Source organism: Coregonus clupeaformis, chromosome 30, assembly GCF_020615455.1.
Source record: "Coregonus clupeaformis isolate EN_2021a chromosome 30, ASM2061545v1, whole genome shotgun sequence".
Taxonomy (NCBI): Eukaryota; Metazoa; Chordata; class Actinopteri; order Salmoniformes; family Salmonidae; genus Coregonus; species Coregonus clupeaformis.
Window position 1 is genome coordinate 29,641,468 of NC_059221.1, and position 13,746 is coordinate 29,655,213.

The following is a 13,746-nucleotide window of genomic DNA, read 5'->3' on the forward strand; positions in this document are numbered from 1 at the left end:
CTAGTCTGTTCAACCTCTCTTTCATAACGTCTGAGATCCCCAGAGATTGGAAAGCTGCCACGGTCATCCCCCTCTTCAAAGGGGGTGACACTCTAGATCCAAACTGCTACAGACCTATATCCATCCTGCCCTGCCTTTCGAAAGTATTCGAAAGCCAAGTTAACAAACAGATCATCGACCATTTCGAATACCACCGTACCTTCTCCGCTATGCAATCCGGTTTCCCGAGCTGGTCACGGGTGCACTTCAGCCACGCTCAAGGTCCTAAACGATATTATAACCGCGATTGATAATAGACAGTACTGTGCAGCCGTCTTCATCGACCTGGCCAAGGCTTTCGACTCTGTCAACCACCGCATTCTTATTGGCAGACTAAATAGCCTTGGTTTCTCAAATGACTGCCTCACCTGGTTCACCAACTACTTCTCAGATAGAGTTCAGTGTGTCAAATCGGAGGGCCTGTTGTCTGGACCTATGGCAGTCTCTATGGGGGTGCCACAGGGTTCAATTCTTGGGCCGACACTTTTCTCCGTGTATATCAATGATGTCGCTCTTGCTGCTGGTGACTCTCAGATCCACCTCTACGCAGACGACACCATTTTGTATACATCTGGCCCTTCATTGGACACTGTGTTAACAAACCTCCAAACGAGCTTCAATGCCATACAACAATCCTTCAGTAGCCTCCAACTGCTCTTAAACACTAGTAAAACTAAATGCATGCTTTTCAATCGAACACTGCTGGCACCCGCCCACCCGACTAGAATCACCACTCTCGACGGGTCTGACATAGAGTATGTGGACAACTACAAATACCTAGGTGTCTGGTTAGACTGTAAACTCAACTTCCAGACTCACATAAAGAATCTCCAATCCAAAGTTAAATCTAGAATCGGCTTCCTATTTCGCAATAAAGCCTCCTTCACTCATGCTGCCAAACATGCCCTCGTAAAACTGACTATCCTACCGATCCTTGACTTCGGCGATGTAATTTACAAAATAGCCTCCAACACTCTACTCAGCAAATTGGATGTAGTCTATCACAGTGCCATCAGTTTTGTCTCCAAAGCCCCATACACTACCCACCACTGTGACCTGTACGCTCTTGTTGGCTGGTCCTCACTACATGTTCGTCGTCAAACCCACTGGCTCCAGGCCATCTATAAATCACTGCTAGGCAAATCCCCGCCTTATCTTAGCTCATTGGTCACCATAGCAGCACCCACCCGTAGTCTGCGCTCCAGCAGGTATATCTCACTGGTCATTCCCAAAGCCAACACCTCCTTTGGCCGCCATTCCTTCCAGTTCTCTGCTGCCAATGACTGGAACGAATTGCAAAAATCTCTGAAGCTGGAGACTCTTATCTCCCTCAATAACTTTAAGCATCAGTTGTCAGAGCACCTTACCGATCACTGCACCTGTACACAGCCCATCTGAAATTAGCCCACCCAACTACCTCATCCCTATATTGTTATTTATTTTGCTCTTTTGCACCCCAGTATCTCTATTTGCACATAATCTCTTGCACATCTAGCATTCCAGTGTTAATACTATTGTAATTATTCTGCACTATAGCCTATTTATTGCCTTACCTCCATAACTTGCTACATTTGCACACACTGTATATATATTTTCTGTTGTATTTCTGACTTTATGTTTTTTACCCCATATGTAACTCTGTGTTGTTTTTATTTGCTTTATCTTGGCCAGGTCGCAGTTGTAAATGAGAACCTGTTCTCAACTGGCTTACCTGGTTAAATAAAGGTGAAATAAAAAAATCAATAAATAAAAATAATGGGAGGTGTTACGCATTGAACACACCGACTGCGTCATTGCGTTTTGGTACACCAGAAGTACATTCATTTTCAATTGAACGCTGCGTTAGCCTTGCAGCATTGCATTGCAGAAGCAGTTGCAGTGCGTTCTGTGTGGTGCATACGTTGGATTTACCGAACGTATGCGTCAAACTGTATGCGTAAACGGGTTGACTGAAATGGTAGCAGAAGGTGAATGTTGAACTTTTGTTGCACACATATCTAGATGATGCTGCATACTATTTTGCGCAATGACGCAGTCGGTGTGTTCAAAGTGTTAGGTAGACCTGTGAATGCAAGCAGAGACACTGCTGAAAACCCCACCCCCAACTAACACCATTCCTTCACACTCACAGGTTGGCATACAAGGGAATTCAATCAAATACAGTGCCTTGCAAAAGTATTCATCCCCCTTGGCGTTTTTCCTATTTTGTTGCATTACAACCTGTAATTTAAATTTATTTTTATTTGGATTTCATGTAATGAACATACACAAAATAGTCCAAATTGGTAAAGTGAAATGAAAAAAATAACTTGATTCAAAAAAATAAATAACAGAAAAATAAATAACAGAAAAGTGGTGCATGCATATGTATTCACCCCCTTTGCTATGAAGCCCCTAAATAAGATCTGGTGCAACCAATTACCTCCAGAAGGCAACAAAGAGACCAAACATAACCCTGAAGGACCTGCAAAGCTCCACAGCGGAGATTGGAGTATCTGTCCATAGGACCACTTTAAGCCGTACACTCCACAGAGCTGGGCTTTACGGAAGAGTGGCCAGAAAGAAGCCATTGCTTAAAGAAAACAATAAGCAAACAAGTTTGGTGTTCGCCAAAAGCCATGTGGGAGACTCCCCAAACATATGGAAGAAGGTACTCTGGTCAGATTAGACTAAAATTTAGCTTTTTGGCCATCAAGGAAAACGCTATGTCTGGCGCAAACCCAACACCTCTCATCACCCGAGAACACCATCCCCACAGTGAAGCATGCTGTGGGGATGTTTTTCATCGGCAGGAACTGGGAAACTGGTCAGAATTGAAAGAATGATGGATGGCGCTAAATACAGGGAAATATTTGAGGGAAACCTGTTTCAGTCTTCCATAGATTTGAGACTAGGACGGATGTTCACCTTTCAGCAGGACAATGACCCTAAGCTTACTGCTAAAGCAACACTCGATTGGTTTAAGAGGAAACATTTAAATGCCTTGGAATGGCCTAGTCAAAGCCCAGACATCAATCCAATTGAGAATCTGTGGTATGACTTAAAGATTGCTGTACACCAGTGGAACTCATCCAACTTGAAGGAGCTGGAGCAGTTGTGCCTTGAAGAATGAGCAAAAATCCCAGTGGCTGGATGTGCCAAGCTTATAGAGACATACCCCAAGGGACCTGCAGATGTAATTGCTGCAAAACGTGGCTCTAAAAAGTATTGACTTTGGGGGGGGTGAATAGTTATGCACGCTCAAATTTTCTTATTTTTTTCTTATTTCTTGTTTGTTTCACACCAAAAAAATATTTTGCATCTTCAAAGTGGTAGGCATGTTGTGTAAATCAAATGATACAAACCCCCAAAAAATCCATTTAAATTCCAGGTTGTAAAGCAACAAAATAGGAAAAATGCGAAGGGGGGTAAATACTTTCGCAAGCAGCTGTACTTTCAGTACAATTTCCTAATCACTATAATTTGTTTAGCCCTTGAATTACATATAACAAGCCTGTTCACAAAAGTCACACTCTGTTAGTGCCTTGTGCAACCGCATGACTATTCGCACGGGGACGTAAAATAGAAGATATGAAATGATCATGCTTCGCAGTGCTGTACTGTACTTCCTGAGATGCATCTATGGGTGATAAAAGTACACTACATGACCAAAAGTATGTGGACACCTGCTTATCGAACGTCTCATTCCAAAATCATGGGCATTAATATGGAGTTGGTCCCCCCTTTGCTGCTATAACAGCCTCCACTTTTCTGGGAAGGCTTTCCACTAGATGTTGGAACATTGCTGCGGGGTCTTCCACACCGATCCCGACAAACCCTTTCTGTATGAACCTCACTTTGTGCATGGGGGCATTGTCATGCTGAAACAGGAAAGCACCTTCTCCAAACTGTTGCCACAAAGTTGGAAGCACAGAATCGTCTAGAATGTCAGTGTATGCTGTAGCGTTAAGATTTCCCTTCACTGGAATAAGGGGCCTAGCCCGAACCATGAAAAACAGCCCCAGACCATTATTCCTCCTCCACCAAACTTTACAGTTGGAACTATACATTCGGGCAGGTAGTGTTCTCCTGGCATCCGCTAAACCCAGATTCGTCCGTCGGACTGCCAGATGGTGAAGCGTGAATCATCACTCCAGAGAACGCGTTTCCACTGCTCCAGAGTCCAATGGCGGCTAGCTTTACACCACTCCAGCCGACGCTTGGCATTACCCATGGTGATCTTAGGCTTGTGTGTGGCTGCTAGGCCATGAAAACCAATTTCATGAAGCTCCCGACAAACAGTTATTGTGCTGACTTTGCTTCCAGAGGCAGTTTGGAACTCAGTAGTGAGTGTTGCAACCGAGGACAGATGATGTTTACGCGCTACGCTCTTCAGTGACATACAGTGGGGAAAATAAGTATTTAGTCAGCCACCAATTGTGCAAGTTCTCCCACTTAAAAAGATGAGAGAGGGCTGTAATTTTCATCATAGGTACACGTCAACTATGACAGACAAATTGAGGAAAAGAAACCCAGAAAATCACATTGTAGGATTTTTAATGAATTTATTTGCAAATTATGGTGGAAAATAAGTATTTGGTCACCTACAAACAAGCAAGATTTCTGGCTCTCACAGACCTGTAACTTCTTCTTTAAGAGGCTCCTCTGTCCTCCACTCGTTACCTGTATTAATGGCACCTGTTTGAACTTGTTATCAGTATAAAAAGACACCTGTCCACAACCTCAAACAGTCACACTCCAAATACTATGGCAGAAAAAAAAAAAATTGTAGACTGCACAGGCTGGGAAGACTGCATCTGCAATAGGTAAGCAGCTTGGTTTGAAGAAATCAACTGTGGGAGCAATTATTAGGAAATGGAAGAAATACAAGACCACTGATAATCTCCCTCGATCTGGGGCTCCACGCAAGATCTCACCCCGTGGGGGTCAAAATGATCACAAGAACGGTGAGCAAAAATCCCAGAACCACACGGGGGGACCTAGTGAATGACCTGCAGAGAGCTGGGACCAAAGTAACAAAGCCTACCATCAGTAACACACTACGCCGCCAGGGACTCAAATCCTGCAGTGCAGACGTGTCCCCCTGCTTAAGCCAGTACATGTCCAGGCCCGTCTGAAGTTTGCTAGAGTGCATTTGGATGATCCAGAAGAGGATTGGGAGAATGTCATATGGTCAGATGAAACCAAAATATAACTTTTTGGTAAAAACTCAACTCGTCGTGTTTGGAGGACAAAGAATGCTGAGTTGCATCCAAAGAACACCATACCTACTGTGAAGCATGGGGGTGGAAACATCATGCTTTGGGGCTGTTTTTCTGCAACGGGAGCAGGACGACTGATCCGTGTAAAGGAAAGAATGAATGGGGCCATGTATCGTGAGATTTTGAGTGAAAACCTCCTTCCATCAGCAAGGGTATTGAAGATGAAACATGGCTGGGTCTTTCAGCATGACAATAATCCCAAACACACCGCCCAGGCAACGAAGGAGTGGCTTCGTAAGAAGCATTTCAAGGTCCTGGAGTGGCCTAGCCAGTGTCCAGATCTCAACCCCATAGAAAATCTTTGGAGGGAGTTGAAAGTCCATGTTGCCCAGCGACAGCCCCAAAACATCACTGCTCTAGAGGAGATCTGCATGGAGGAATGGGCCAAAATACCAGCAACAGTGTGTGAAAACCTTGTGAAGACTTACAGAAAACGTTTGACCTGTGTCATTGCCAACAAAGGGTATATAACAAAGTATTGAGAAACTTTTGTTATTGACCAAATACTTATTTTCCACCATAATTTGCAAATAAATTCATAAAAAATCCTACAATGTGATTTTCTGGATTTTTTTTTCTCAATTTGTCTGTCATAGTTGACGTGTACCTACGATGAAAATTACAGGCCTCTCTCATCTTTTTAAGTGGGAGAACTTGCACAATTGGTGGCTGACTAAATACTTTTTCCCCCCACTGTATACAATGTTTGTCTATGGAGATTGCATGGCTGTGTGCTCGATTTTATACACCTGTCAGCAACGGGTGTGGCTGAAATAGCCAAATCCACTAATTTGAAGGGGTGTCCACATACTTTTGTATATATAGTGTATGTGAATCAAATTCAATCATATTTGAAAGGAGGCTTTCAGTAGGCAGAATGGAACAGGTCCGCAGTGATAGCTCCTGTGGTAATTGGGTATGACATGGGATCAACAGAAGACGCATTTGAATGCCAAGGATCTCGTTTTCTCACCTGGTACCTTGAAGCTCATCGCTCAAGGAATTCAGGTAGTGGTTACCATGACAACTTCTACGTGACCGCGTCCCGTGTCATTTATTTTATTAAGTTTGCCCGTCAGCAGTTTCCTTTCCTATAAAGCAGCATTTCCATTTGTTGAGACCAGTTAGGTGGTCTCTCAGTACTTTAAAGCTGCTTTTCATATGAAATTACTCTCTAAAAAACACTACCCTTAGAATTCCTTTACGTGGTTTTGCTCAAGTAAATAATCCCTTATCACTTTATCAAAGCTGTGTCTATTACAACTTTCAAAGCAGCATTCAAAGTCAGAATGTGTCTCCTGAACATGCTTTGTGTGATCAGTTGAGATTGAGAAAGGAGAGGGAGTATTAAATGATACAACATCATATAAGTACAGTATGTAGCAGCAGTTCTTCCAGTCTTGGTTGATTGAGAGGGTGTGTGTGTGCATATACCTGCTCACGGGGGGTCATGAGGGATGGTGTTCCTTATTTACGCCACCTGAGCCTCTCCCTGTGATGACTCGAGCAGAATGAAAAACGCAATAAAGCTGAAATCTGACCATCCGGACCTACACTGCTCTAATTATTCTCCTCTTTCCACAAGAAGCGGGGGAAGAAGAGGAGCTAATAAGTGAACCGGAGTGATCTGTGTAGCCTGGTATTTGAGGATAAATGTCAGCTGGGTGTGTGTGTATATACCAGTGTTGCCTAGCCTCTGTGCTCGGATCAAATCTGTGGACACCTCATTCCGGCAGCCCCAGAGTTGAGCCCCAGCGATACGACTGGATAAGCCAATGGTGCTCCTCTAATAACACAGCCCGGAGAAACCAGCCCTCCACCACCACACTGTTTGCCCAAAGGGTTATCATCCTCAAAATGTCAGGGGCACATGTGGGGGAGTCCAAGAGAGGTCGGAAATAGACCGGGCCTAGGGTGTCCCCTCTGTTGAATGTTATATTTTTTATATTGCTGCAATTTGCTGTGTGGGTTCATGAGTGGGCATTGCTGTTGGCCTAGAGAGTGTACCTATAGGAAATGCTTCTGCTTCTACAGAAATACTGTACACATCTGTTTCAAGGCCACCATGTATTGCTGTCCTCTCCTCCTCTACTACCATTGTCACTAGGTTATGGTGGCCTTTAGATCCTCTCCATCTCCTCTACAGGGTTGTGTGAGATCACTCTACTCTGTCACTCCTCACAGCACTCTGATTGAGAGAGTCTTATTATGAAAGGCAAAGAGGATGGGATCCTGCCAGGCACTGTACAGACAGACACACACACACACACAAACACACACACAGCTCCTCATAAGTGATGCATGGCAGAAAGTTAATTGAGGCTCCGATCCTGTGCTAGACCCATCAACCCCTGCATGTCAGGCTACAAATTCTGTCACTGCGGCTTGACGTGAACAGCACCTGGTCTGAAATCAATCACAGCCACAGCCTCTACTAGCAGTATAAGTATAGAAGGTATTATTCCTAGCAATATTAATCTAAAGCCTTGTTCACACTGCAGGCCTTAATGCTCAATTCAATTTTGTTTTTCAAATCTGTTTTGGAATACTGACTGTCCAAACAGCAAGTTACAAGTGGCTAAATCCGATTTGTGTGACAGCAGTAATTTACTGACATGTCTACACTAGTTGTCATAGTAACGACGGGTTTGTGCGCAGTGGTGTAGGCTGATTGGTGGTTGTGCTCCTGCTTCATATCACTCAGAGGTTATGTAGCAAACTAAGTTGACAACAATCCCTGCCATGGACATTTCCCAGTTGCTTTGAATGTTCAAAATCATAGTGTAAGAACACTTTTAACGCCTCAAAGGATAAGATGATTAAACTTTCAAAACAAGCCACAATCAGATTTGGATCTGACTTCAAATCACGTATGAAGGTGGTTTGAAATGCGGCTCGAAATATCGGCTTTTTGGCTGTTCAGACTGCAGGAAAAAGAACAGATTCGAATCGGAAATGCAAAAAAATAGGATTTGAGTCATTTCAAACTAATGTGTTTTAGTTGTGCTTAAATGAATTGGGCCAATAGGAAACACCACTTAATCTTTGTGATGACAGCCAACTGGGGATGGGTGCTTCCTTGGTTGAGGTATGACTTTCCACAGTTGTTTAAACCACTGGTGAGGCGTAACACCACTTCTTGTTATCCACACCTCTCATCTCATACCAAAATTAAACTGCCTTCATATTTTCCCTTTGAATTGAATAGAGAGCAGAGCATCACTGCTGCTGGGCTTGATAACATGCAGCTGCAAACACCTGTATGAGCTGGTCCCTCCAACAGACACCAGGGTTATCATCTACTACCCACCCTTACCTTACACTCCTGCCGCCATGCCAACAACACAACATGTCTTTCATAGTATTATATGCTGTCCTTATGGATAAACAGCAAAAAAAAAAGGGAAAAGTGGATGAATTACTATAAAGAAATGTGTTTCTTTCTATGTTTACAAAGAAACTAAAGTGAGTGGTTGAATATAGTCACTTACAAGTACAGGTATAGCTATAGCCAAACCAAGAATCAGACAGAAATTAGCATAGGGATATGATTTAATTAATTAAATCAAGGAATGGATATAATATAACCCTGATAAATTAATGGTCAGGATTGCCTGAGTATATATATATATATACTGTATATATATATTTTTTAAAATACAACTTAAAAACATCTTTAGTCAGTCAGTCCTCTTTCAGACATCTATTGTACCCTGTAAAATGTACAATAGCGTCTACTTACTGCAACTTCAAAATTACGATAAAATGATTAAAACAATGTATAAAAGACATGATACTAACACCAACGCAGCCCTTTACCCTAAATAAGAACGAACGATACGTTTGGAACTGCCAGTCTTTGTGCTTCAGTAAAACTGTTCATGGACATGAGTTTTAAGCCTTTTCCACTTCTCTTCTCCACTGCTCTTCTCCACTGCTCATCTCCACTGATCTTCATCCATGGTTTACCAGCAGGTTCTGAAAACAAGGAGAGGACAATGTTAATCACCAATACTTCTGATCAATTCAACACAATACACAGCCCAACAACACACACGTCTTCAGATTCACTTCAGCTCAAATCAAATCAAATGTAATTTGTCACATACAATTGTTTAGCAGATGTTATAGCGGGTGTAGCGAAATGCTCAGTTCTTAACAAAATGTCTACCAAGCCCCTGACCCCCTTGGGTCTTGTAGGAGAGGCGAGCACCATGATTTCCGCTCCTCTGTCAGCACTGTCCATTAGATATGAGGTCTGCCCTGCCCCCTGACCTTAGTGCTGTGACGCTCTTAGGAACTACTAGGTGTGAGTAGGGGGAGGAGTCTCCCTTCTAATCAGCACCCATCAAAGGTCAGCACCAATTATGTCTATGGTCAGGACAATTGTAGTGATTCTCTCAGTGGGGCGGAACCACTGGCATGTTCATATTTTTACATGGGTTTTTTTGGGGGGTCAATTAGCAGAAACTCTTATCCAGAGCGAGTGCATAATTTTTTTTCTTCATACTGGCCCCCCGTGGGAATCGAACCCACAACCCTGGCGTTGCAAACGCCATGCTCTACCAACTGAGCTACATAAAGAGTACTCACAGATTACTGACAGAGAAGATCTCTCCATCTCTGACAACAAAGCAAAATACTGTACATCCACAGTTTGTCCATTCATTTAGAGAGAAAGAATCAAAGATGATGAGAGACAAAGAGAGACAAAAGAAAATCAAAATAAATCATTATCAGCTTGATAACAGTGATGGCCTAACTAGTCTTTAAAAGCGTTTCTAGAGTATTCTGTAGGCTCTGAAGGCATCATAAATACATTTGGTGCACAAATTGGGAACAGGTGATTTGAAGAGCACTCTCCCTGCATTCTTATCTATTCATTTGGCCAGAGCTTTGAAAGCATCCAGAGACTCAACAGACCTACAGAGCCAAGCATGGAGAGCAGAGTGCAGCTGCAGCGGGGGCAGGAATAATGGCATGTTATTGAGGTCCATGTGGAACAATACTCTGAACCTTGGCAGGCCAGGCAGGATCCAGGATGGGATATTGACCTGCAGCTGGAGGTAGCAGTGTGAGGTTAGTACACACTGAGAAGCATGCCCCGAGACACACAGCAGAATCAATACGACCGAGATCAGAACACATCCCATCAGAGCACATCGTGAGGGACAGAGCCGCTCGCCACAAAACGACACCTCCACCTGCAGGGAAAGTAAGTGTGTGTGTGTCAGGGAGAGAGAGACTTGCAGAGCTTACCCATAAAGTTCCCACAGTGTGAATACATGCTCTGCTAGTGCATACTTGTTTCACTTTATCTGGGGGGATTTCTATTTACTCACTCTACCCAAAGTCAGCACAATACTGTTACACACACACTTACAGACAAAAATACATACACCTTTGCAAATGTAAAAGATTCACCTATATCTCTCGTGGGAGCTACAGTATAGTAACGTCTGAGCTGTTGTAGGGTCAGTCTTGATTAGCTAAGAGGGTTTCCTCAGCAGGAAGCTCTGACAACTGGGGTCAGACAGCAACACATTGACCCCTGACCTCTATATAATCACCACAGTGACAAGAGGTCAACACAGAGGGGAATATACATATGAACTATGACCTGAGTGTCTGTGGGAGGGATGTCAATCTGTCTGATGCTGTTCTGTGTCCAGACAGAGCCATCTACCCAGCTGAGGTAAGGAAGAGAATGAAGATGAGTGTCTGTACTGTACACAAGCATTATCGTTGATTCTACTCTTTCATCTTTATCACTTAAAAATAACAGATTACATGTCCAGCAATTTATTTTGTAACTCCCATACTTAATTTGCCTTGCAAAAGTATTCATCCCCCTTGGCGTTTTTCCTATTTTGTTGCATTACAACCTGTAATAAAAAAAAAAAAATGATTTTTATTTGGATTTCATGTAATGAACATACACAAAATAGTCCAAATTGGTGAAGTGAAATGAAAAAAATAACTTGATTCAAAATATTCAAAAAAATAAATAACGGAAAAGTGGTGCGTGCGTATTTATTCACCCCCTTTGCTATGAAGCCCCTAAATAAGATCTGGTGCAACCAATTACCTTCAGAAGTCACATAATTAGTTAAATAAAGTCCACCTGTATGCAATCTAAGTGTCACATGATCTCAGTATATATACACCTGTTCTGAAAGGCCCCAGAGTCTGCAACACCACCAAGCAAGTGGCACCATGAAGACCAAGGAGCTCTCCAAACAGGTCAGGGACAAAGTTGTGGAGAAGTACAGATCAGGGTTGGGTTATAAAAAAATATCTGAAACTTTGAACATCCCACGGAGCACCATTAAATCCATTATTTAAAAATTGAAAGAATATGGCACCACAACAAACCTGCCAAGAGAGGGCCGCCCACCAAAACTCACGGACCAGGCAAGGAGGACATTAATCAGAGAGGCAACAAAGAGACCAAAGATAACCCTGAAGGAGCTGCAAAGTTCCACAGCGGAGATTGGAGTATCTGTCCATAGGACCACTTTAAGCCGTACACTCCAGAGAGCTGGGCTTTATGGAAGAGTGGCCAGAAAGAAGCCATTGCTTAAAGAAAACAATAAGCAAACACATTTGGTGTTCGCCAAAAGCCATGTGGGAGACTCCCCAAACATATGGTAGAAGGTACTCTGGTCAGATGAGATTAAAATTTAGCTTTTTGGCCATCAAGGAAAACGCTATGTCTGGCGCAAACCAAACACCTCTCATCACCCAGAGAACACCATCCCCACAGTGAAGCATGTTGGTAGCAGCATCATGCTGTGGGGATGTTTTTCATCGGCAGGAACTGGGAAACTGGTCAGAATTGAAGGAATGATGGATGGCGCTAAATACAGGGAAATTCTTGAGGGAAACCTGTTTCAGTCTTCCATAGATTTGAGACTGGGACGGATGTTCACCTTCCAGCAGGACAATGACCCTAAGCATACTGCTAAAGCAACACTTAAGGGGAAACATTTAAATGTCTTGGAATGGCCTAGTCAAAGCCCAGACCTCAATCCAATTGAGAATCTGTGGTATGACTTAAAGATTGCTGTACACCTGCGGAACCCATCCAACTTGAAGGAGCTGGAGCAGTTTTGCCTTGAAGAATGGGCAAAAATCCCAGTGGCTGGATGTGCCAAGCTTATAGAGACATACCCCAAGAGACTTGCAGCTGTAATTGCTGCAAAAGGTGGCTCTACAAAGTATTGACTTTGGGGGGGTGAATAGTTATGCACGCTCAAGTTGTCTTTTTTTTGTGTCTTATTTCTTGATTGTTTCACCCCCAAAAATATTTTGCATCTTCAAAGTGGTAGGCATGTTGTGTAAATCAAATGATACAAACCCCCAAAAAATCAATTTTAATTCCAGGTTGTAAGGCAACAAAATAGGAAAAATGCCAAGGGGGGTGAATACTTTCGCAAGCCACTGTATGTCTCTGATACTAATTTGGTTTAGAAAGCAGTCCATTTTTACGGCAAGGAACACATCTCAAACATCTGGTGATAACATTCCATCTGACAGGCTACTTATACTAGACTGACTCCTCCATGGCAGTGGCACTGCTATTTATTTTCTGCTCAGAAAGTTTTGGGGCATAGAGGAGGCCGAGTGAGAGTCAGGAGGAGAGGGAGAGACCGTAGACCGTACTCTGAGCACTCGGTCCACTCTCCCAGGCTCAGCTCAATTGGAAATCCGTCTTATCTGATGACTGGCAGGCAATTGGAATTCCCGGGCAATAGCCCCCACTCTGCCACAGAGAGAGAGGCAGACAGGCAAAGAAAAATAAAAAACTGCTGAGATGTGATGCGAGTGCCTGGTTTTCACTGAGAGCTTTCCTGTGTGGAGAGATAGCCGCTCCTAGCTCCTGATGGATGGCAACACAACATGCTGGCTGCATACCTTTCAAAGCCCGCAGCCACTCTATACTCTACACCAGCAATAGGTTTAGTTTCCCTACTTTCCATTTATTATTAATTATTTACTACTTTCCATGTATTATTTCTGATGATTGCATTCATGGATTAATTGCTTTGAAGCTGCACATGAAATGAGCATAGCATGTCAACCTGGCCTTGAGTGGGGAAGTCAGGATGCCACAAACAACAACCCCAACATTTATTTTTCTAGACAATTTTTTTGTATAAAAAGGGGGAAATTATTTTAGAGTACAAAGAGGAAATTGGAGTGCGTTGTGAGGTGAGGGCCATTGAGCCAAAGTGGCCAGGAGGACACAGAGCGGCAGGCTGGCCGTTTGCGGCTTTGGCCATTTTATTTAACAAAGCCAATTGAACCTCCCAGACGGCCAGGCAGGCTGTACATTTATCTCAGCTGGGGGCCTCACACAGCCTTTCACCCACGGGGATAAAACAGAGCCCATCCCCAGGCACAGGCGTTCTGTGAAATCCGTTACAGAAAGCCAAAGTGTGCC

The 13,746-nt window shown here is 43.3% G+C and overlaps 1 protein-coding gene across 1 annotated transcript in view; it reads right to left on the reverse strand.

The window, feature by feature from the left end:
• Positions 1-8,952: 8,952 nt before the first annotated feature.
• The window catches only part of LOC121546466 (MICOS complex subunit mic25a-like), a 48,006-nt gene continuing 43,212 nt past the window's right edge, over positions 8,953-13,746 (reverse strand). Inside the window, exon 7 of the mRNA XM_041857737.1 lies at positions 8,953-9,278. Within this exon, the coding sequence (XP_041713671.1) occupies positions 9,255-9,278 (24 nt within the window). The 3' untranslated portion in view covers positions 8,953-9,254. The remainder of the gene's footprint in view (positions 9,279-13,746) is intronic.